General features: G+C 57.8%; 3 protein-coding genes across 4 annotated transcripts; 2 read left to right on the forward strand and 1 right to left on the reverse strand.

Moving 5' to 3' along the window:
• Nucleotides 1-1,945: 1,945 nt before the first annotated feature.
• Nucleotides 1,946-7,029, reverse strand: LOC141936785 (uncharacterized). Its single transcript, XM_074854061.1, has 4 exons — nucleotides 6,981-7,029; nucleotides 5,199-5,321; nucleotides 3,774-4,258; nucleotides 1,946-2,661 (listed from the first exon to the last, which is right to left on the reverse strand). The coding sequence occupies exons 1-4, from the start codon at nucleotides 7,027-7,029 to the stop codon at nucleotides 2,497-2,499; spliced, it is 822 nt and encodes a 273-aa protein (XP_074710162.1). The 3' UTR covers nucleotides 1,946-2,496.
• A 161-nt stretch (nucleotides 7,030-7,190) lies between these two features.
• On the forward strand, nucleotides 7,191-19,663 carry GALNT6 (polypeptide N-acetylgalactosaminyltransferase 6). 2 transcript variants are annotated; one of them, XM_074854051.1, is made up of 11 exons: nucleotides 7,191-7,255; nucleotides 11,923-12,517; nucleotides 13,372-13,544; nucleotides 14,474-14,623; nucleotides 14,716-14,950; nucleotides 16,258-16,375; nucleotides 16,482-16,682; nucleotides 17,154-17,285; nucleotides 18,099-18,200; nucleotides 18,318-18,470; nucleotides 18,623-19,663. In XM_074854051.1, the coding sequence occupies exons 2-11, from the start codon at nucleotides 12,030-12,032 to the stop codon at nucleotides 18,734-18,736; spliced, it is 1,866 nt and encodes a 621-aa protein (XP_074710152.1). In that variant the 5' UTR covers nucleotides 7,191-7,255; nucleotides 11,923-12,029; the 3' UTR covers nucleotides 18,737-19,663. The 2 variants fall into 2 exon arrangements, with proteins under 2 accessions (XP_074710152.1, XP_074710154.1); XM_074854053.1 differs by lacking the exons at nucleotides 7,191-7,255; nucleotides 18,099-18,200; nucleotides 18,318-18,470; nucleotides 18,623-19,663 and adding an exon at nucleotides 17,615-17,750 and having other exon boundaries at nucleotides 11,796-12,517.
• A 47-nt stretch (nucleotides 19,664-19,710) lies between these two features.
• CELA1 (chymotrypsin like elastase 1) lies at nucleotides 19,711-23,361 on the forward strand. Its single transcript, XM_074854062.1, has 6 exons — nucleotides 19,711-21,335; nucleotides 21,444-21,544; nucleotides 21,798-21,923; nucleotides 22,008-22,144; nucleotides 22,423-22,568; nucleotides 22,655-23,361. Exons 1-6 carry the CDS (start codon nucleotides 21,201-21,203, stop codon nucleotides 22,934-22,936), a joined length of 927 nt encoding a protein of 308 aa, XP_074710163.1. The 5' UTR covers nucleotides 19,711-21,200; the 3' UTR covers nucleotides 22,937-23,361.
• Nucleotides 23,362-23,579: the final 218 nt, after the last annotated feature.

Raw genomic sequence — 23,579 nt, forward strand, 5'->3', positions numbered from 1 at the left:
GTGGACCATCTGGCTGGGAAGGGGGTGACTAATTGCACCGCACAAAGCAACATCTAAAAATATAACGAAGCACGTTGAGAAAGGCCAAGCAGCGAAGTTAAGTTTGATGAACTTCAATTGCTCAATCATTCCGAGTCACCAGGGATGGAACATCTTTCCAGAAGGGGTTGTTGGGCATTGGAAGGGGCTGCCCAGGGCAGGGGGGGAGTCCCCATCCCTGGAGGGGTTGAAGAGTCGGGTTGAGCCAGCGCTGAGGGATCTGGTGGAGTTGGGAACGGTCAGGGGGAGGTTCATGGTGGGGCTGGAGGAGCTTCAAGGGCTTTTCCAACCTAGACATTTCTGTGGTTCTGTGAACATCAGGTGAAAATTTCATCACGGGTGACCCCAAACGCACCTGGTGTGGTTTTTCACATCGTTTTGGGCAATCCGGTGCCTCAGTGCGATACGGTGCAGCAGCGCAGCTGCCTCGGCACGGCCGCTCATGGAGACCAACCTGCACCACGGTTGCTTTGACTCCTGAAAAAAGACATCTGTGCTTGTGATTATTAAATTAAATTTACCGGATGTGCTTTCAAAGCAAGAACCACTGGGCTGCTTTTCTTCCTTCCGGCATTCTGGATGGCTGTTACAGTTTTATACCAAATAAATTTATGGCTCTTCTTGTTCCAGTTTGCTTTCTGATCCGGCGCTTCCAGTAAATCAGCATGCTGGGAAAACAGATTTTCTTCCAGGCCCTGTAGAGGAGCACAAAACACTATAAAATCATCCCACCGCCTAATTAATTTGAGGAGCCACAGGAGGAAACTTGGAGCTGAAGATGCCAATGGGAAAGTTGCACCATGACATGAGAAAACCCACTTTGACCTTCAGCGAAATAAAGGTCTCGCTTCTGCCCCAGGGCAGAAAGCAGCTCCAATATCTGTGTGAATGGAGGAACCAAGCTCAAAGCTGTGGTTCTGAAGAAAGAAGTTGTAGGATTTGTCTTGGAAAAAAGTTCTCAGAGAAATGGCTTTGCCCCCCACAAACCCTGGGTTAGCCAGGGCCCATGGTGCTGTCAGCCCAGTGCCCTGCCCTGTGCACGTCTTGGCTGAAAGGGCAGGATCCTCGGGACACACAGATGTTTGTCATCAGCTCTGCCGTGGTCACAGCACATTCATAAACACCGCTCTATTTCTGGGAAGAGACTTGACTCATGACTATTATCTGCTGAAGACGAGATGTTGGAGCTGGAGATTGCAGTTAGTCCTGATCCGTGGAAGCAGAGGAGAATCTGGCCGTTGATTTCAATGCAGGTTGCCTCAAACATGGGATGCCAAACCCATTTCAGAAGCAACTCGCAAAACACAAAGGCCTGGGATGAGGTTCCCCCCCCTTCCCAAAAAAAAAGGGCCTATTTGGGGATTTGGGGCTAATCCATGCTTCGTGCCTCAGTTTCCCCACCTCTGCAGGTGAATTCTTTTGCAAAACACCCGGACAGCCACTGACAGAGAGTGCTATATAACTAACTGCAGGTGCTGTTACCGAACAAATATAATCTTAATCCTGGTCGCATGGATGACACCCTCACGTTACTTGCTCCTGCTATTCAGGGCAAGATCAAAACCTTGCTTGAGGGCAAACCACAGCCCAGCGAGGTTCACCCAGGCTCTGGCGAAGAACCAGCTGCAGGACCAGACGCTGCCCCCTCTGTATTGCCCCGTCACAGCCACCCACCGCCTCCCCGAGCCGTTCGTTCAGAAGACGGTTTCCCCAAGAGACCAGATAGAAAGCCAGGACAGTAACACGCGTGTCAGTCGATCCCTGCGCTGGAGGGGCCCCTCTCCCCTCTGCTGCTCTCTAAACACAGTGGGACCCCAGCCAGGAGAGCCCAGCCCATGCCGACCGGTGCTGATAAGCCTCTTCCCACCTGGAGAGGGATCAATTAAACTCCCGTAAGTCACTGAGCTGGAGCTGATGAGGTTTTAATGAGTGAGAAGAGCTCTCGGTTATGCCCTTCCCAGTAACACACGTGGAAGGCGCGATCCGATCGGTGCATCATGCCGCTGAGCCTCTCTCAAAAGGTTCAGTGACCATGAAAACGTTGTGATTCTCCCACCCAACCTTCCACGTTCTTGGAAAAAGCCAATGCAACTTCTCAAACAGCCCCAACTATTTATGGAAAATTCATTTCCATCCAGTTAAAGGTGAATTTTAAAAAATTTCCATTTCCCATTGAGTTACAGCTCCCCTGCCCAGCCCCACACGCATCCGGACCCCAGGACAGAAGCAGCTTTGATATCCACAAAGCTCAACAAGCCAAAACACACCCAGAGTCCTCAACCAGTGCATCAAGCAGCGCACCAGGGACCGCATTTGGGAGGCCACTGGATTCCACAGAAGGGGACCACGGCCTGAGTGGGCTCCAGTCAAAGCCAGCGGCAGGATCTTGTGAAGGCCCAGAGCCCATCACATTGACGGAGGTACAAATATGCGAATTTCTGCTCTCAAAGACAAGTCCTACTTCAGATGGGCTAAGACGTGCTTTAAATAGTCCACTTGGCCCGCCGCGCCCGAGGGGAAAATCTCCTGGCAAATGTCACAAGTCTGAGCATCCTCAGCGGCGAGCACGGCGCCTTGCCCCAGCGTGCCATCCTCCAGCACCCAGCCCGGCGTCCAGGACGTCTGCGGGGAGCGAAGGGGAAAAGCGGTCAGTGGGAACAGCAGAGCAACCTCTTTCCAAGCCCCCAGCTGTGTCCAGCCTCCAGCCCAGGGTCTGCCACGCCGAAGCGCAGCTTCCAAAAGCAGACACTGTGGTTTTGTGCCTGCAGAAAGGCTGGGCTAAGGGCTGCTCCCTCGTGCTGGAGTCTGAGGGAGTCTGAGCCCCCCCCTCACTTCATCCTCGCCAAAACCCAGCAGAGGATCCTGTCTCTGTATGGCAACCTAGCATCCCCCATCACCCATCTCTTACCCCTCAGCAGCTACAATCACTATCCAAGGCAGAACATGAGAAAAGTGCTTTCGCAAGAAGCAAACTGGAGCGCATGTGTAATTTCCTTTTTGTGCCATTATCATTTAAGTGCTGATAAGGCACATTAAGGCTTTACCAGACAGACACCTCTTCCACTTCTTTCTTTTTTCTCCTTCTTCCTAAAAAGAAACTAGCTTCTAAATATAGCCCAGGCTCAAAATCGATGTCTTTCCCCATGAATATGTAGCCATGGCAGTCATGAAATAATTTTTAAGAGTCTCATTTGGAAGAAGGAATGAAAGGAAATGGGCTTGGCATTACAGCGACCCTCGCTGCTAAGCCCAGGGTTGGTGTCCCACTCGTAACACACGTTGCGAAGGGCTGCCAGGATGTCTGAGGGGCCAGGGTTTAGGATGTCTTTAGAAATCATCCTTTTGAGGGCATAAAGGAAATATTCAAGAGCTCATTTAATTTGCAGACCCAAAGGAGGTCGATACAGTTTTGGCCCCCCAAGACTCAATCGAGTACTTCAGGAGTTCCTCGGTGCCTCAGAAGGGATCACGGGAGGGACTTCTCCAAAAGTGCATCAGGTGCTGCTTGGCAGCCAGATCCCGGGGGCTCTGAGGTACCTAACTCCCCTGGAAACCAGAGAATCCGGTGCCTAGAGACTTTTTCAGGACATAACCCTAAACCTTCACTCTGCCACAGCTTCCCAGGTGTTACAGCAGGGCTGATGGAGAGGATGCTGAAGATGGACAGATGCCATTACGCTGGGAAGAGCACGCAAAAGTCACCAACAAAAGTCCCCATCAGCTTCACAATTTACCTTCACGGGTCCCCGGATCTCTACCGGGACTTTAGCCTCAGCAGGCAGAGCACTTTTCCCGGGAGCATCTTCCCTCCGAAGGGTTTCTGGGGCTTCATAGAGGTCCAGAAGGGTCAGGAAGGAGTCCCCGACAGCTGGGTTTGGTGCCGTCAATTCCTGCGGGCTGCAGCAAGCCCTCACTTCTTCCCTGGTAGGAAACATCCTACAGGTTTTCAGCCACACGTCTACGTCCACCTTCCCGCTCCTCTCTGCCTTGCTGCTGCCAAAAACTACGGCAGGAGCCGCTCCTCCGGTCCCACCGCCGCAGACGCCGGCGCTGGGCGGGTACTTGCCGTCGAAGCCGGGCACCGCGCTGGCCGCGTGCGAGCTCCCTGCCTCGGCGGGGGCCGGCGCCTCCGAGCGCTTCTGGGGGCTGTCCGGGGGCCTTTCTCTCTCCTCTGTGACCGTATCCTCCGTGCACTGGATGGGCAGCGACGTGGGGATATCTTTGAAAGCAAGCAAACCAGAGCGGTCACTCCTGGGACTTTAACGGCGTTTTGTGTTTTCCTTTCCCACTGCCTGGTTTTCCTTTTTGCTTGTGAAACAACTCGCCTGTCCCCACACTTGATTAAATACGAGGCTGGACCAGCAAAGAAAGTGTCTGAGGACGGAGTCGGAGGAGCATCAGCTCCCTTAGGAGACGTTAAGACGTCGCTGCGTCCCCAGAAGCCAGGCTGATCCCACTAATGGCTTTGGTTTAGGCCCCGTCTGGAGCCATTTATTTGCGTGGCAGCCCCAGAAGGACACACAGACGGCAGAGCTGTGGGGAAAGGAGGCGAGACCAGAGGTGGGACGCACACAAGGCTGCTGGTTTCACAGCACGGGGCAGCTGTTTGCCCCAGCCAATCCCTCCTGACCACAAAAAACACCCTTTAAGGTCGGGAACATCCTGCAGGAGTGATGTGACTGCTGGGGGGGACGGACAAGGACCACAGTCAGGGCACCAGGAGGGAGATTTCTTGGAAAACCAGGAAGGCTGCTGGGGAGGGCCAGAACATTTCCCCGGGTGCTTTCCAGGCTGTGGAGGCTCCATCACCACCCCTGCATCCCACAGCCACTCTAGGCAACGAGTACCACCTGCCCCACGCTCCTTCCCCCTCTCCCCAGGGGCAAGATGTGTGGATAAGCAGCAGCAGCCTGCGGCGGTTTTAGCGTGGCTCTAAGCAGACACAGACACACGTTACTCTGCGTTTGATGGAGAAGGCGAAGCCAAAAAGCTGTGACAGCCAGCACGGGTTGTGGAGCACGTTTCTGCCTTAAACCAGCCGCACGTGACCCCCACTTCCCACAGCAAACTTCTTGCCAGCATCAGGACAAAGGTTCAAATTCCACTTGCCAGCCTGGATCTGCAGTTTGAGCAGCTCCCTCGCCGGCCCCGCTGCTTACCGGGGACGGGTCCCTTCCTGGCAGTCAGCTTCTGGAGCAGCTTCCCCTGCTTGGTGCACAGATCCTGCAGCCTGGCGACTTCCTCACAGAGCTGGAGGAATATTGCTTCCATCTCCGTGGTGCCTGATCAGGAGAAAAGCAAGAGGAAATGCCCAGCTGTGTGTTATCCAAAGGCAGCAAGGAGCCACCGAGGTTACCCTGAGCTGGTGGGATGGGGACGACCAGGCTCGGTCGTGCTGCAGGATCCCTGGAGATCCCACGTGCTCATGCACACGGAACTGCAAAGAAAGAAGCACTCCCAGTTCCCTTACAACTTACTCAGAAAAAAACTGAAAGGAGAAGTGATTCTTTCTGAGTCAGGGGATAACTGAACAGACAAGCTGGGCTTTTCCACCTCTCAGCCCACAGCTGCCGCGAGCTCAACTCCAAACACCCAAAAAGTCCCATTTATTGAAAAAGCTACTGGGAAAAGTTGCCTTTCCCATTCACTTAGTACCCGGGGATCGAATTTTTTGTGCGGTGGCATGAAAGCAAACTCCTGACAACTAAACCCATACAGGGAAGGACGTCCAAGCATGAGGGCACAATTCCCCTTTCTTGAGATGTTCAGCCCTGAGCTGCCCCTTCTGCTCTCAAAAATACTCTGCAAATTAAAACCTAGCTCATGCCCACACGGTATGCGTTAACTAAATATTGTTACTACAAAGAAAAATCTCTCTGCATTGTGTTCAACACATTTCTCCTTGCTTCAACAGCTGTATTGTGGATTAGACTTTCCAGTTTTACCATATTGCACCAATTATTACCAGTCTGAAAGATAATAAATAAAACCAAAGCTCAGTACAAATCTGCAAGCCATCTGCAACGTACATTTTAATCTGAAAGATTTGTGCAATCTCGATTAGCATAAATATGCAAATGGGGTTTTGCTTCCTGTCATATTTTCCAGGTTCGCTGCTGCTCAGCGCTGCAAATTTAAGCTCCGGCTCTGTAATTAGGGGCTCGACTGATCAGTCTGATGGAGCCTCCTCTGGCGCTCGGGGCGATGTGGATTCCCCGGTAGGAGCAAAGGGCAGAAATCCCAACTGACCCGAAGGGAACGCACCCAGCACAAGGAAAGCTGCGGACAAAATGGTAAGGTTCACTGCCAGGGCAGGTATTTCTGCGCCTCTCCCACCACAAACAAGCCGTGATGGTAACTGCCTTGTACTTTCAGCCGTTGGGATCCCACCGACTCTTAAAAACCAAGGATAAACATTTTGCATCCTCCAAAGCAGCTAGCTCCGGAGCTAACATATCGAATTAAAGATTAAGAGGATGTATTTTGCCTGAGAGTTATATATAACTATGCCAATTAATTATTAAGAAGCGTGTGATTTGGAGCTGTCATTCCCAAGCAAGCCTGTATTGATTTTGTACGATCCCTGCTGGTTTTTTCAGGAGCTAACTGCTTCTTCATTTCCCGCAAATTACTTTTGTGACACTAGAAGGACGGTGCACTGGGAGATTTTAATCTCCTGCGTAACCTGAAAAGCATTTCACAAATTGCAATTAAAGGAAGCAATCCAAGAACACAAAAATCCTGGGGAAATCAGATGCTGGGGGTTCACCGAGTGACTCGAGGGGCAGGACCTGCCTTCAGCCGCGTTCTCCCTTGGTGACAGGGAACGGGGCTGGTTTAACGCCGTGAAAAGCCCGTCCCCACTCCACCCCCCCGCAACACAGCCCAGCGTGGACCCTGTGAAGCTAAAAAAGCTCCATTTTCCGCAGAAGCGCACTTACTCTGGAGGGGGGCCCTCCTTCCCCTGGCCGGGCGTCCACAGCGCAACATCAGGCTTGGCGAGTCACAGCTGAGAAAAAAGTTCAGCAGCAGCAAACTTTGGGGTAGGGAATTTCCCCTTCAGTTTTTGTGCTAAGAGCGAAACCTCTGCACGGCGGCGAGGCAGGAAACAAAGCGGCAGTGAATTACAGGCAGCCGCTGTGCAAACCCAGGGTTTAAATTTAGCTCTGAAAAGCACAGGAGACGATTATGAAGGCCAAGGGTGGCCTCATGGCGGGTGAGTGTTGGCTCCTCTCTGCGCCGCGCCGAGCGAGGAAGGTACCTTTTCTGTGACTCAGTTTCCCCCTGACTTTCTCTATCAACCTGTTAGTGCTTTAATGTGGAGGCTGCTGGGTCTTTGTGCATCTGCAGTGCCCTGCCCGACTTATCCCCTGTAAGGCAGCTAATATTCAAGCTAATATCCCAATAATCCAAATTAATACTCACTCTGCTCCAGCTCAAATCCCCCAAATCCTCCACACAGCGCAGGAGCCAAAGCAAAATCCTCAGCTGGGTGATTAAAATCACCGCCTCTCAACGAGGGGGTTCAGTTTTGGGCCCCTCACCCCAAAAAGGCCCTTGAATGACTCGAGCGTGTCCAGAGAAGGGCAACGGAGCTGGTGCAGGGTCTGGAGCACAGGTCTGATGGGGAGCGGCTGAGGGAACTGGGGGGGTTTAGTCTGGAGAAGAGGAGGCTGAGGGGAGACCTCCTGGCCCTCTGCAACTCCCTGAAAGGAGGGTGCAGAGAGGGGGGAGGAGTCTCTTGAGCCAAGGAGCCAGCGGCAGGCCAAGAGGGAATGGCCTCAAGCTGCGCCAGGGCAGGGTCAGACTGGCTCTTAGGAAGGATTTCTTTGCAGAAGGGGCTGTTGGGCGTTGGAATGGGCTGCCCAGGGCAGGGCGGGAGTCCCCATCCCTGGAGGGGTTGAAGAGTCGGGTTGAGCCAGCGCTGAGGGATCTGGTGGAGTTGGGAACGGTCAGGGGGAGGTTCATGGTGGGGCTGGAGGAGCTTCAAGGGCTTTTCCAACCCAGATGGCTCTGGGATTCTGTAAAACCCACTCAGGGCTCATCCCTCCGGCATCCCGAAGCCGCTGGGGTTTCCCCATCACCCTCCTGCTTCTCTGCCCTCCCGCATGTCTCAACGGCAGCCTCCCCTGGGGTGCACAGGTTTGGGGGCTGCTTGTGCCCTCCCATGCAAGCGCACGATTCCCTCGCCAATGGGCTCGTACCTGTCACATCATCCCTGAAGGGGCTTTGAGTTGCTCTTTCACAGCCCCAGTATCTCACCTGGCTTTTCCGGGGGGTTTTCATGCCAGTGTCTAGCAGCTGCTGATCCTCAGGCTGAAGCTTTATGAAGATATCACCATCTAGTGTTAAACACGGGTCTTGAGGACGTGGGAAACGGGGTGCTCGGAGCGGGGGGCTCGCCGTTTGGGGGCTGCTTCCCGTTTGGCTGATCGCGGCCTCGTCCCCAAGCACGGGCTGGGGGTGCGGGTGGAGAGCAGCCAGCTGGCGCAACCAGCGGGTCGATGTGTAGAGACAGACTAATAAGGGATGGGAATAATTAGCAAGTCCCCGCATTGATAGTCTTTATAGCGACCAGTGTGATCACCAAAAATATTACCAGCAATTATTTCATCCCGGTAAAACCACCAGTAAATAAACTCCCAACCACAGGGAACCGCTGCCCCGAGCTGGGAAGCTCAGGAGGCTCCACGCTGCCCGCAGAGTAATTAATAAATAATAATAATAACAACAAACATGGCACGAACGGGGGAAGAAGCGCGGTTGGAAGGGCTTTCGCACCATGTCGGTGGCTCTCTCCCTGCCAGCCGGCAGTCGGGCAGTACAGGACCTATAGCTCCTGGCAGCACCCCAGTGCCAGGCCTTTACTGGTCCCCAGCACACCTGGGGTCATGCCCCTATGGCTTCTATAGGCCCCTGTGGCTCCCAGCACCCCCAGGACCTTGTAACCCCTATGGCCTCTATAGGCCCCTGTGGCTCCCAGCACTCCCAAGCCCTTGTAGCCCCTACGGCTTCTATAGGCTCCTGTGGCTCCCAGCACCCCCGGTGCCCGGCCCTTGTGGCCCCTGTAAGCCCCAGCCACCCCCTGCCCCTGCGGTGCCAGGCCCCTATAGCCCCTATGGGCCCCAGCCACTGCCGGCAGCCGCCGTGCTCAGCCCATAGAGCCCCTACAGCCCCGGCCGGCGGCGCTAGGACCGCCGCGTCCTTCCCCGCGGCGGGCGGCACTAGGACCGCGGCGGCGCCGCCCCGTGCACCTGTACCCCGGGGCGGCGGCAGGTGGCGGCGCTGGCCCCGCCCCCCCGCGCCGGTCCCGCCCCGCCGGGACCCGCCCGCGGCCCCGCGCCCGCCGCCGCCGCCGAGCCGGTGAGGGGGGGGGACCCCCGGGCGGGGGGAGCGGGGGAAGGGGGGTCCCGTGCGGAGCCCATCCCCGGGGAAGAGGGGCCGGGGTGGGCCCGGTGCGGAGCTTCCCCCCGCCACCGGGGAAGGGGCGGGGGTGGCCGGGTGATGGGGTCCTCCGGGTCACAAAGGGGCCGGGGGGGGCCGGTGTGGAGCAACCCCGCGGGGGAAGGGTCCGGGGGGCCGGGAGGGAGCCCCCCCGGGGCAGCCCAGCGGGTCCCCGGGGCTCTGTAGCCCCGTGCGCCGCCGTGGGCAGAATCGGGCCCTTTCACCCCGCGGGGCACCCCAGCACCCCTCGGCGGGGCAGAGCTGCCACCCCGCCCATCCCCGGGGGTCCTGGCCCCCCACACCGGGAGCGGGTCCGGGACCCCGAGGGCTCGTCCCAACCGGGGTGAGGCCAGCGGCTGGGCGGCGGGAGGCCCGTGGGACCCCCCCTCCGTGCCGAGCAGCCCCCCCTTTCCCCTCACACCCCCCGGCATCACCGGGTCCTACAGCCGGAGCCGTGCTGCGGCGCGAGGAGCCGAATCCCACCGGCACCCGCCGTCGTTTCTCGGTCCCCCGGGGCCGTCCCGGCGGGGTCTCAGGGTGCCGCAGGGTCGCACCCCGCTGCCCGCTGGTGGCTCTTTGCCATCCCGGCGGCTTCCGACGTCGCAGTCGTGGCCACCGGCCCGCTGCCACGTGGAGTGCGTAGCCACGTCGGCCGCAGCCGCCCTGTTTGCTCGTGGCGTCGTGTCGGTGTTGATTTGCTTTTATTTTATTTCTTTTCCCATTTTTTTTTTAGTCCCCTCTGCCAAGGGAGCACCTCTCGATTTCCACCTCTCCCCACGTTTCCTCCCTCCCACACCACAGAGGATGCTCCAGCTGCCACCAAATTTCCACCAAACCCCTTTTCCCCCTCTTGCAAACCCGGTGGGTGATAGTTTGGGCATCGGTTTTCCCGGGAGCAGGACGAGCCCCACCCCGACACGGGGGTTTCGGGGTGGCTGGATGGGACGGAGCAGCGCAGAGCCCGGGGGTTTGCAGGGCTGGTAGCAGAGAGCGCAAGCGCGCCGGGGGCTCGCGCCACAGCTCGCTGCAAAAGCCACCCCAGCACTTTTGGGGGGGGATTTTGGTGGGTTTTATTTTGCTTTTTGGTCAGGGATTGGGGAGGGGGTTTGGGGTGGGACCCCCCTCAGGAGCTGCAGCGCCGCTGTTGTGCACAAACCCTCTCCCTGCGTGCCCGAGTGCCGCCTCGGGGTTTATTAGCATCGCACGGCTAATGAGCGTGCTTCATTAACGTGGTCACAGCAAGGTGGCAGGAAGGAGACTCTCAGAGAGATGAGGAGATAGTGGAAATGGGCTTTTCCTCCCCAAAATGGGTTGCTCTTCACCACTCGCCTCCTCGCACAGCAGTGGCTTGCACCGTGCAACGAAAGCATCGGGACTCAGGAACACAAGTGGAGTGGGAGCATCTTTGCTCAGATACGAGCAGAAATTGATGTGGATTTATTGTTTTTTCCGTAATTCTGCTTTTGGTGCCTCCCGGTCCCGCTGAGGCTCGGGGCTGGGTGCCCTTGGCAGTGAAGCGTGGTCTGGCCACCGGCTTTGATCCCCGGCAGCGCTGAAAGCGGCGACCCCAGGGACCGCCTCGTCCCTCCTCCTTTACAAGCTGAAGCTTCCTCGCCCTTGAAGTTGCTGGCAGGTGCCTTTCTCCGCTCCGGGGCTGCACCATTTCCAAGGCAATAAAAAGAAAAGGAAAAAAGAAATAAAGGAGGGGGAGACACCCCGAAGTGGAGGAGGAGGAGATGCTGGTGAATGGCTCCCACGGAGCTTGTCCATGCTCCGGCAGCAGCAGCTCACAAAGAGCAGCCGCGGGAGGTTTCCTCACCGTGGGAACGCTCGGCCGGTCACGGTGTTTTCGCCGGGTCCTGGCGGAGGATTTGCTGCTGGCGCTGAGCTCTCGGTGGCCGCCGCGCCGGGCTGGGCACCAAACGCTGAATCTGCTGCTCCAATTCAGCCAAAAACGAAGCGCCGCGGGGTCTTGCACGTGTTTTCCTTCCCAGCGATGCCTCAGGCAGGAAAAAAACCCGGGGAAAGGCTTTTTCCACGCGGCCAAAAATATTTCGGCAAATTTTGCAGCTTGCTTTGAGCTTCGTTCCGCCGGCGTGCACAGGGAGGTCGCGGGGGGGGGTGTTGCAGCAGCAGCAACTGGCTCGGTCGCAGGAGAAACTGCTTGGGACGTCCCGTGCTCGTGGTGGCCGGATCCAGCACATCTTGTGGCATTTTTCAAACCTCGCTTTTTTCCTGATGTTTTATTTTTAGCACAGATTTAGGGGCTGAAAGGGCCACAGAGGGAGTGAATTTTCCAGGTCTCACTCCCCCCTTGCAGGAAGTGAACTTTATATTAATATATAATGAATATTTTATTGATATGTTAATATCAAGGGGATGCACTTTGGGTGCATCCAGTCTGTGAATTAACCTGTGGGTGTTTCTTCTTCTCCGCAGGTTAGTGGAGCAGAGCAGATCATCATGGAGCACCCTGAGACCCCACATCCCTGAAACACCCATCACCGCAGGGAGGACCCTCCAGAAACCACACGAAAAAAAAAAAAATGAGGCTTTTCCGGAGACGCTACAGCCCCTTGAAGGTGGCGTTGGCAGGCGCCGTTTTCGTCATCTTCCTCTTCATCCTGCAGAAGGACGTGGGGAACAAGGACCGGAGTGAGGAACCCTGGTTAAAGAACATCGTCCAGGGGAAGGACCAAGTCCTTGACCTGATGCTGGGGGCGGTCAACAACATCCGAGACTCGATGCCGAAGCTGCAGATCAGAGCTCCGGTTCGGCAGGAGGAACCAGCCCCCGGCGCTCGCTCCTGCCTGCCCGGCGTCTACACAGCGGCCGAGCTCCGGCCCCTGATGGAGAGACCCCCCCAAGACCCCGCCAGCCCCGGAGCCGACGGCAAAGCCTTCAAGAAGGATCGATGGACACCGGAGGAGACGAAGGAGAAGGAGCGAGGTTACGAGAAGCATTGCTTCAACGCCTTCGCCAGCGACCGCATCTCCCTCCAGCGCGCGCTGGGGCCCGACAGCCGCCCGCCGGAGTAAGAGCCGTCGCCCAGGGAGCCCCGTGGGTCCTCTTGATCCCTCGACGGGGAAATTTAAGGGGAAATAAAAGCAGATTGGGGACGGGATGTCACCGAGCATTGACAGGGCATCGAACAGAGGGAGGGCTGAAAAAGTACTTTCTTTTTTTTTTTTTTCCCTCTCATTTTTGTCCCCTTGGGGTTGGTTTTTAATGGGGAAAAGCCAGCGGCAGCTCTTTGTGTCTCCGCATACCTGCTCGCGGCTGGGTGGCTCCAGCCTCTCCCCCCGCTTTCCCTCCTCTCCCTCTTTCATTTCAGCTGGCTCCAGTAATCGGACTTTTTCTTTTCTTAGCCGAGTGGAACAGCCTCAGCCCCCGCTGGGGTAGGGGGGGCGAAGGAAGCTGCGTAAACTCAAGAGATTTCCTCGCCCGCCCTCCGGCTGTGGGCTGCCAGATTAAAGCGTGACCCCCCCAGCCCTGTCTGCTCAGGGAGGGTGGGCTGGGGGAGGCTTGGGGGGGGATTTTGGGGTGGAAAAGAGGCTTGAATAGGAGGTAGAAACCCAGCCCTGGTGTGGAAACCAGCCCCCTCTGCGCTGGCAGGCGATTATCCGTGCTTAGCAGGTGTAGCGGTGACAATGAGGGGGACACCGGGGCCGGGCAGGCGGCAGGAATGTGATTCACTCAACCAGCGGCGGGGGGGCGGAGGGAGAGGTAGAAATCAGTCGAGATCAAAGTGGCGCTGAGCTGAGAGCTGCCAGGGGTGGGAGCCGCCCTCCTGCCGTGGGGTTTGGGGGGGACGAGCGGTGGTTCATCGCTGTCACGCTCCCCCCCCGACCCCCGTCTTGCTTAGACCGCTGCTTTTCTCTCTCGGAGGTGCATCGACCAGAAATTCAAGCGGTGCCCCCCCCTGCCCACCACCAGCGTCGTCATCGTCTTCCATAACGAAGCGTGGTCAACGCTGCTGCGGACGGTGTACAGCGTTCTGCACGCCTCGCCGGCCCTCCTGCTCAAGGAGATCATCCTGGTGGACGACGCCAGCACGGATGGTGGGTGGGAGCCGTGCCGGGACGCAGGGGGATGCCAAACGCCTTTCCATCCCCGGGAGCAGCAGCTCGGGGACACGCAGAGGAGAAGCAGCTCACGCTGAGTCTCCGAGCAGCCCGGGATGCATCCAACAGCTCTTCCACGTTGTTTTGCATCTGCCCGGGAGCGCCGTCGGGGTTTTTCCCTTCCTGGCAGCGCTGTTAACCCAGCCCTGGAGAAAAACCAGGCGCTCCTCCCGTATCCTGCAAACACCTCGGCCGCCCGCCGGCTTGCCTGCCAGGCTGCAATCCTCATTAGCTACACCTAGAGCAAATTAATGATGTGGTTCAGCGTCGGGGCACTGGGGAGGAGCGGACTTTGCCCTCGCCCCAGAGATAAATGCTCCCTTTCCGCCCACAGTGTCTGTGTGGGCTCCCGAGGAGCAGAAACCTCAGGGCGGTGCAGGGCTTTTATCGCCCAGGAGCTGCCGCTGCAGCAGGGATGCGGGTCAGGCTCTGGGTCCCTTCCCAGGGCAGGTCTCCGGACGTGTCAGCTCTCACTTGGCCGTTCGCAGCTTTGGGCTTGGCTGCATCTGCCAAGGAAGGAGAGAAATCCCAATGTCCTTCAGCGACACCCTGCCCGCTGTCCCTCCCTTCAGTGACAGCTCGTCCGCTCGGTCCTGGTGGCACTTCAGCTGCAGGGCACGAGACCCTCTCACCCCGTCGTTCCCCTAATCCCTCTCTAGTGGGGGATTAGGCAGGGCGGGTGCCCAGCTCCTTTGCAAAACTCACTTTCTTTAGCCAAAATCACTCTTGGATTTGGGGGCAAGGAGGCTCTGTGTGTCCCCGGATCTGAACCCGGGTGCAGGGTCTGAGCAGCTGCTCCTGTGAGGGGCAGGAACCAGCATCTACCTGCCTCCCACCCAGCTGGTTGCTCTTCCCCCCTCCCCCAGACTACCTGAAGGACAAGCTGGATCGCTACGTGGAGCAGCTCCAGATCGTGCGAGTCGTGCGGCAGGATGAGCGGAAAGGGCTGATCACGGCGCGGCTGCTGGGGGCCAGCGTGGCCAGCGGGGAGGTCTTGACCTTCCTGGACGCTCACTGTGAGTACCCACCACCTCCGGGGGGGGCCTCAGGGGCCTGGGGGGAAGGGAAGTTTTCTCCACTCAATGGCCAACCCTTCCCCGTGCCGCAGGTGAGTGTTTCCACGGCTGGCTGGAGCCCCTCTTATCCCGCATCGCCGAAGAGCCCACGGCCGTGGTCAGCCCCGACATCGCCACCATCGATCTCAACACCTTTGAGTTCTCCAAGCCCGTCCAGAACGGCAAACAGCACAGCCGGGGCAACTTTGACTGGAGCCTGACCTTCGGCTGGGAGGTTGTTCCACCCCGGGAGAGGCAGCGAAGGAAGGATGAGACCTTCCCCATCAAGTAAGCCATCGCAACAGCGGATTTTTATCCCCTTCGGAGCTGGGGTGATGGTGGCAAAGGTAGGATGAGCCCTGGGAACACCGTGTCCGGACCCAGCTGAGCGTGTGTGGCTGCTGCAGGAGCTTAGGGAGAGACAGCCAGGGGTGGCAAAGAGCTGGGTACCCTGTGCCCCTTCCTCCAGCTGTTTTTGCTCCTTTTTCCAACAAATTGGTGCTTTCCCTGTTGGTTTTGGTGCCTCCGGGCAGGTGATGCTGTCCCTTCCCCGTGGGATGCTCGGCTTGAGGGATCTCGGGTGGTTTGTGCCCAGGAGAGGACGCCCAGGCACAGTCAGGGCCGTGGGACTGGCAGAGGAGAAACCTGCCCTGGGGTCTGGTGAATTGTGGAGCCATAAAGGACCTTTTGCAAAAACACCTTTCAGTTGCCTCCAGCCACCTCTCTGCTCCTGCCAAGTCTCTTGTTAAGGGTTTAATCCCTGACTTGTATCTTCTCGCTCTTGGATACTCAGCTACCTGGGCACAGGGTGGGCACCTGCGCTGGCACAGCAGCAAGAATATGTCACCTGCAGATCAGACCGCACCAAAAACCCCATTTTTATCCCCTTATTTTGCATGCAGAAAAACCTTGAACTGTTTTTCCCACTGCACCTCTCCATCCGTGCCCCACGATAAGCCGGGTGCTCCCTCCGGGAGATACCGGACACCCTGGCTGGCCCCGTCTGCGTCCCGTCCCCCGGCCGGCAGCAGGGCTGCCTTTGTGCACAGGTCACCCGGGAGACGTCCCTGTCCCAATAAAGGTCCCTTTTACCACAGGCCGGCGGTTTGGCTCCCGGCAGCGTCTCATCTCCGCTTGGCAGGAACGCAGCAGCTCAGTGAATCCTTTTTTTTTTCTATTTTTCCTGAATAAAAGCAAGTTTCTGTTCCAGCCTCTTCTAAAGATCAGATGGAAAAGATTAGAGAAGCCGGAGGAGTGAATGGGGCGCTGGCCGCGGAGCTCTAATCTCCCCCCTTCTTTTCGGCGATAGGTTTTTGGTAACAATATCCCCCTCTCGCTCTGGGTCGAGAGCTGGCGGCGGGGCCCCTCGGTGTCACGCTGCCACTGCTGCCTCTGTCCCCCCCTGGCAGCCGGGTCCAGCCCCTCCACCAAAGCCACCACATCTGGGGCACAGCTGGATGGGGCAGGGAGATGGGGGGACACAGCTGCAAAGTGCTCCCACCCACCGTGAGGGCCACAATGTCCCCAGAACTCAGACTTCTTCCTTCCTATTTTTATTTTAACCCTATTTGACCCCCCTTCTCCCTCCCCCGTAGGTCCCCGACCTTTGCCGGTGGCCTCTTTGCCATCTCCAGGTCCTACTTTGAGCACATCGGCTCCTACGACGATCAGATGGAGATCTGGGGGGGTGAGAACGTGGAGATGTCCTTCAGGGTAAGGATGGGTCGGTGCCATCTTCAAAGGGCATCTTCAGGGATGCTCCTTGTTGGGGTATGGGGGGGGTTGGACCCCCCACGTCTCAGCCGTTGCCTCCCCATAGGTCTGGCAGTGTGGGGGTCAAGTCGAGATCATCCCTTGCTCCGTCGTGGGTCATGTCTTCCGCTCCAAGAGCCCCCACACCTTCCCCAAGGGCACCCAGGTCATCTCCAGGAACCTGGTCCGCCTGGCCGAGGTCTGGATGGACGACTACAAGGAGATCTTCTACAGGAGGAACCAGCAAGCGGCGCAGATGGCCAGAGAGGTACCAGGCACACCCCGGCTTCTAGTTCTTCCCGGGAGGGCTAATCCTGCTGGGAGCTCAGGCCTGAGCAGAGGAGGAGGTGGACTCAGTCTGGAGGTGGGAAAGCAAATGCACGTGGAAAAATGTAGCCAAAAAGCTATTTTTTTTTTTTTCCTATTCGGCCATAATGTTTTCTAGTAGAAAACCACTGATTTTAAAAAAAAAATTAAGTTTTTTTTTACAACACCAAAACCTTGTGCTGTCAAAATGTCCCAGCCCTCGGTGAGCACCCAGAGCCTGAGGGTACCTGCCAGGTCCCGGGGACGTCTTGCCAGACCCCACCACTGGTCTCAGTCGTGGGCATGGGGTGACGGACGGTGACAAAGCCAGGAGGACCCCTCAGCTCTGAGCCCTGGCTTCAGGAGGGATTTCTTGTTTTTCCTTGCTGGCTTCAGAGGTTAGTTTAATTTTCTCACGTGACTTTGTCGATAGAAGACGTATGGTGACATTACAGACCGGCACAAGCTGAGGGAGCAGCTCCACTGCAAGAACTTCACCTGGTACCTCCAGACCATCTACCCAGAGATGTTTGTCCCTGACCTGACTCCAACTTTTTATGGAGCAGTAAGTACAGGGGTGCCCAGAGCATCCCGCTGGGCTCAGTCCTCGGCTAGAAGCAGCCATGGCAGGGAAGTCCCCGAAACGTTGGGTTTGGGGGTTTTGTATTTAAACCGGCGTGCTGGAGGGTTTTGGTGCAGCCGCCACGTCCGTCACTGCATCCGTCACCGGCTGGCGGGGCCCTGGCGGGGCTGGTTTGGGCTCTGGCTGACAGTGAAAGAGCTGGAATCCGGCAGAGCTGGTTTGGGGCGAGTTACGGGGTGGGGGACCGGTGGGGAGGTGGCATTGGGTTAAATCGGGCGAAAGATCTGAAAACTTCCACCGGCACCGTGCAGGCGTTGGCAGGCACAGGGTGGACTTGACAAACTGAGCTGGGGCCGGGCAGGACACGGAGCGACGGCTCCATCCCTGAGGACGGAGCTGCCAAAAAAGGTCCCTTTCCTCCGAGCTGGGTGCTGGGGTCTGAGTCGGACCTTCCTCAGCCGGGGCGATGTGAAAGCAGCCGGCAGACGTGGTGACATCCAGGGCGAGGGCTGGGCGCTGCCTCCCATCCGGGTTTTAATTCACCTTTGTTTCCTGAAACCTCATCGCGGGCGGCTCTCACCTTTGACTCGGTGGGACGGAGGCGTTGGCGCGGGCGTTCCTCACGTCCTGGAAAGGTCAGGGGACCCGGACACGGCGCCCGGTGCTGGGACCGTGTTTGTACAGTGATAATTAAGTGCCCCGCAAAGCCCAAACCCAGGGTGGGTCCCTACCCCGGGATCTCGGAGCCCAGCTCACACCCCTGCCCCCTTTCTCCCCCTCCTCTCTCCCCCCCAGATAAAAAACGAGGGCACCAAGAGCTGCTTGGATGTCGGTGAGAACAACCATGGCGGGAAACCTCTCATCATGTACCCCTGCCACGGGATGGGGGGCAACCAGGTGGGCACCTGTCGACCCGCGGCATTTCCCCCTCGGGCACCCCCCCTGTTTTTCCCCTGGAGGTTGCTCTCTCGGGGCGCAGCTGTGCGACGTCCCCTCTCTGGTCTTGCCCCCCAGTATTTCGAGTACACGAGCCAGCGGGAGCTGCGGCACAACATCGGGAAGGAGCTCTGCCTGCGGGCGGGCTCAGGCTCGGCCGAGCTGGGGGACTGCCAGTACCGAGGGAAGCCCGGCCGGGTGCCAGCCAGCGAGGAGTGGGACCTGGTGCAGGTGAGGAGATCAGCTCCGTCCCGGGAGTCACCCAGGGGGCTGCTGCCATCATCCCCCGCCATGATGACACTTCTCTGCCGCTCCCCCTCAGTCGCATCCTTCCTTCATCCCACCAGCATCGCTGAGCTGATGCCGCCTTTATTTTTCGGCAGGACCGGCTGATTAAAAACCCGGCCTCCGGTACGTGCCTGACGGCACGAGGGAAGCACCCGGCGATGGTTCCCTGCGACCCGGCGGACCCCCACCAGCTCTGGTCCTTCACTTAGGCCGGCAGCAGAGCGGCCCGAGCCCCCGGCTGTCCCTAACCACGCTCAGGAAACCAGAATCCAAAAAAACTTCCTGTTTTTTCTTTTTATTTAAGAAGCAAAAGCCTTAAATATGCTGCATTTCACAGTTGCCTTGAACTCAGTCCTGTGCCTTTGGAGTGGGGAAACCCAGGGAGCCGAGCTCGGCCAGCGATGCCCCACGGAGCCTGAGACGTGGCGGTCGTGGAGATGCCCGAGGACACTCTTCGGTCCCTGGCTGCTGCTCGTCCTCCCCTCCACGGCTCCAGCCACAGACTCTTAAATTCACATCAGGCCTTTGGAAACGCAGCCGCGCCGCCTCGCACCTGAAAGCTGGGTGGGAAACACCTGCCAGCGAGGAGGAGGATGGTGACTGGCCGTGCGGCTCATCCCGTGGGGGGGCGGATCGTGGTTCGTCGTGGCCCCGTGTGGGTGAGAGAACCCCCCCCAGTACTGCCAGGGGGGTGCCAGGACTCGGCCCTCGCCCGCCGCGGCACTGCAGCCATCGTGCGTCGCTGCTGCCAGGCTGGGAGAAGTTGGACTGTCTGCCTTAGATACCAGGCTTCATTTGGGAAGGGGAAGTTAGATTTTTTTTTTTTTATCATTATTATGTGATGATGATTCCTGGGTGTGATTCTGCTCGTCCTCGTGCTGATCTGGAGGAGGGTTTTTCCGCGGATGGCACAGCTCGAACACACCACGGCATCCTCCCAGAGAGGCTCTTGCCAGCGCCCGGGCACGAGATCTCCTCCCTCCCCTGGTTTTCTTCAAGCCCAACTACTGTAGCTGCCACTTCCATTGCCATTTCATTTATAGTGGGGACCAGACCCCCCCTGGAAGTGGCATGGGGGTGGGAGAACCTGTCTTTGGATACACAACCTCAAATAAAGAGATGATTTATTTTACAGACATTCCATCTCTGGCTTCTTCTGAGCTCCCACCCCTCCTCTGATTTAATTTCCCTCCCTCTTCTTGCCCTGGAAACTCCCTTTTGCACCCTAAATATGACACCTCACAGCCAAAAGTGGCTCAAATTTGGGTTGGGTTGTCCTTGTGCTGGGGCGGAGGCTTCGCTGCCGTCCCTCACTGTGTTACCTTCTGTGCTGACAAAACAAATAAGTGATTATTTGGAGACCATTTTCCCCATGAAATCTCATGTTTTCCTTAGAGATAAGAGCAGAAATGCAGCAGCTGCTTTTTTTTTCTTTCCATATTTTTTTTTGACAGGGTGAACCGATAATCATCGCTATCACCAATGCTGTTTTCCAGCAACTGCTCCATCAGCGGAGCGAAAAACTTGATGCTGCAAGTTCACCCCAAAGAACAGCCTCAATTTCTTTTTAGAGGGGGAAAAAATAAAACTCTTTTGGCCAGAAATCAGCCTTTTATTACGAACCATGTTGGTGTCTCATTTAACTTCCAACTAATGGAAGTTCCAACTTCCAACTAAGGAGCGGCTGAGGGAACTGGGGGGGTTTAGTGTGGAGAAGAGGAGGCTGAGGGGAGACCTCCTGGCCCTCTGCAACTCCCTGAAAGGAGGGTGCAGAGAGGGGGGAGGAGTCTCTTGAGCCAAGGAGCCAGCGGCAGGCCAAGAGGGAATGGCCTCAAGCTGCGCCAGGGCAGGGTCAGACTGGCTCTTAGGAAGGATTTCTTTGCAGAAGGGGCTGTTGGGCGTTGGAATGGGCTGCCCAGGGCAGGGGGGGAGTCCCCATCCCTGGAGGGGTTGAAGAGTCGGGTTGAGCCAGCGCTGAGGGATCTGGTGGAGTTGGGAACGGTCAGGGGGAGGTTCATGGTGGGGCTGGAGGAGCTTCAAGGGCTTTTCCAACCGAGATGATTCTGGGATTCTGTGACTCTGTAATGTCCTATGGAAGTTGTGTCTGGTCCCTGCCCCAGTGCTGGCTGTCCTGGGTGGGTTTTTTTGGAGGGGGTGAAGGTCTTGCCCTGTGTTTGCCTCGATTTCCCTGTCCCAGGGGCGATGTGGGCACTGCTCGTGTGCCAGACAAAACTCTTGGAGGCATCCCATAAATAAACATGATGTGAGAGCCACAGCTGGGGCATCCACAGGGCTCGAGACCAGGAGAAGCTCATGACAGCGTTGCCTGAGATGCGCAGAAGAGGAAGACACAGGAGCAGGACATCGTCTCCCCGGGGATTTGGGCTGCCTGTCCAGAGCCAAGGGACATTTAGGGTGCGCCCAGGGTTTTTTCTGCCCTGACCTTTGGGGCCGTGTGTGTTTTGGAAGAGGGACCAAGGCTGCTTGATAGGGCCGTGTCACCTGGTTTTCTTCCCGTCGCTCCTTCTCCATCCCCTTTAAAGCCGCTGGCGGCGCAGCCCTCGCCACAGCCGAAGCGCTGCCGTGCTCCAGGATGATGCTGCAGCTCGTGCTCCTCGCCGCCCTCGCCCTCTGCGGTGCGTCTCCGCGGGAAGCCACCGGCCTCGTTGGCTGATGACAACCCCCCAGTTGGGATTGACCCCCCCCTGCACCCTCTCTCCCGCAGGACGCTGCTCCGAGCAGGATCTCGATGGGGTGCAACGGGTGGTCGGTGGGACCGAGGCGCGCTCACACGCCTGGCCTTCCCAGGTGGGTCCTTCCCGCGGTCAGACAGCAAATCCCGTGGGGGTCTCAGCCCCCCGGGACCATGCTGTGAGCCCCCCCCATGTCTCATACCCCCTCCTCCCCCCCCCTCAGATCTCCCTCCAGTATTACTCTGGTGGCAGCTGGCATCACACCTGCGGAGGGTCCCTCATCCAGAGAAACTGGGTGATGACCGCAGCCCATTGCGTGGATCGGTGAGTGGGAGCAGGGACCCCACCTTCCTCTTCTGGAAAAGCCATTTTCCACCAAAAACCTTTCCAAGGAGGAATTGTGGCTGTCCCAACCCAGAGAGCAACGGTCTTTTAAGGTCTTTGCTGGTCCTCCATTAAGGGGTTACCTGGACCATCTCTGTCAGCATCTTCTCGCACTGAATCTTTCTGTATCAACTCACTCCTGAAATAATCACAATTCAGGGCCTAATCCTCTGTTTTTTCACCTTTCTGGCAGTAACATGAACTTCCGCGTTGTGGCCGGCGAGCACAACCTCAACAGGAACGACGGCAGCGAGCAGGTCTTCAGCGTGAGCAAGATCATCATCAATCCCTCCTGGAACAGCAACAACGCCGCCGCGGGGTAACGCACGTGGGGAGCGGGATCTGGGGGGAGCATCGCCGGGAATGGGGGGGCCTTGCAACATCCTCTCCCTCCTCTTGCCAGCTACGACATCGCCCTGCTCCGCCTGGCCAGCTACGCCACCTTGAACAGTTACGTGCAGCTGGCAGTCCTGCCCCAGCAGGGATCCATCCTGCCCAACGACTACCCCTGCTACATCACAGGCTGGGGGCTCACCCGCAGTGAGTGCCGGCGGGTCGTCCCCGCCCTAAATCACCCCAAAAATGTGGGAAACGTGGGGACCTGAATGATATTTTTAAGCTCTTTGAGGTCCCAGGAGGCATCGCACAGGGCTTCGCTCTGGGGATGGAGATGCCCGACATGGGGTTGGTCTGGGGGGGCCCTGGGTGGCGGCTGCAGGCTCTGCTGGGCGGGGAGGGGGGGCTGTTGCCGTGTTTCTGGCCGTGGGTCTCGCAGGTCTTTGCCCACGTGGCATTAACCGGTGCTCGGTTGCGTGCAGCCAACGGGCAGCTCTCCAGCGTCTTGCTGCAGGCGTACCTGCCCGTGGTGGACTACCAGATCTGCTCCAGCCCCTCTTACTGGGGCTCCACCGTCAAGCCCACCATGGTCTGTGCCGGCGGTGACGGCGTACGCTCCGGCTGCCAGGTACGGCCGCGGCATCCCCCTTTCCCCCCTGGCATCCCGCCAGCGTCCCCGTTGCCCCATCTCACGCGGGTTCCCCGGTCTGGCAGGGTGATTCGGGCGGTCCCCTCCACTGCGCGGTGAACGGGCAGTACCAGGTCCACGGCGTCACCAGCTTTGTCTCCAGCCTGGGCTGCAACGTCGCACGCAAACCCACCGTCTTCACCCGCGTCTCTGCCTACATCTCCTGGATAAACAACGTAAGGCGACGGCGGGGCTTGGGCGGCCGCGGGCTGAGACCTGGCACTGTCGTTGCACCGATGTACCAGCTCTATCCCGGCTCGGCTCAACCGGTGCCTTTCTTCTGCTTCCAGGTGATAGCCCAGAACTGAGCTGTGGCAGGAGACGAGCCCAGTCCCCGGCTCGGGTGATGGACGTCATCTTCCCCCGTGTTTTGGTCGGAGGGGTTTAAGACCCGTAGCTGGTGTCAATAAAATCTGTTCCTCTCTGGCACTCTGGTGGATGCTTTCCTTGCAATCCTTTCTCCTCCAACCCTCAGCATCCTTTTCCCCTCCCATCTTCCAGACCATCCCTTTGGCCGCATCCCTCCTCTTCCTCGAACCTTAGGAAAGAGCTGCGGGGAAAAGCTCTGTGCTTCCGAGGCAGCCAGAAAGTCCTGGGGAGAATGGAAAAGGGGAAAAGGCTGCAAATCAGCTTCATGGGCAGCAACGCGGCTCCTTGGGAACACGGAGGGGATACAGAAGGGTGTGGGGGAACACAGTCGGGATTTTTCCCTGTCACTAGCTCCATTTCTCCTCCAAATCCAACCCCCTTTGCAGTGAGAGTTTGTCAGATTTGGTGACTGTTACTGTCTCGTCCCCTGGCTGCATCCCGGAGTGTCAACTGTGCGTGGGGATAAAACACCAGCACCAAAATTGCACCAAAAGCCAAATTCAAACCCCAAACCAGACGCTTGTGGAAGAATTAAGAGGCGGGTGTAGGTTCCCCGTCACCCCTTTGGCCCACCCATGTCGC

The sequence above is a fragment of the Strix uralensis genome, chromosome 33 (assembly GCF_047716275.1).
Source record: "Strix uralensis isolate ZFMK-TIS-50842 chromosome 33, bStrUra1, whole genome shotgun sequence".
NCBI classification, from domain to species: Eukaryota; Metazoa; Chordata; class Aves; order Strigiformes; family Strigidae; genus Strix; species Strix uralensis.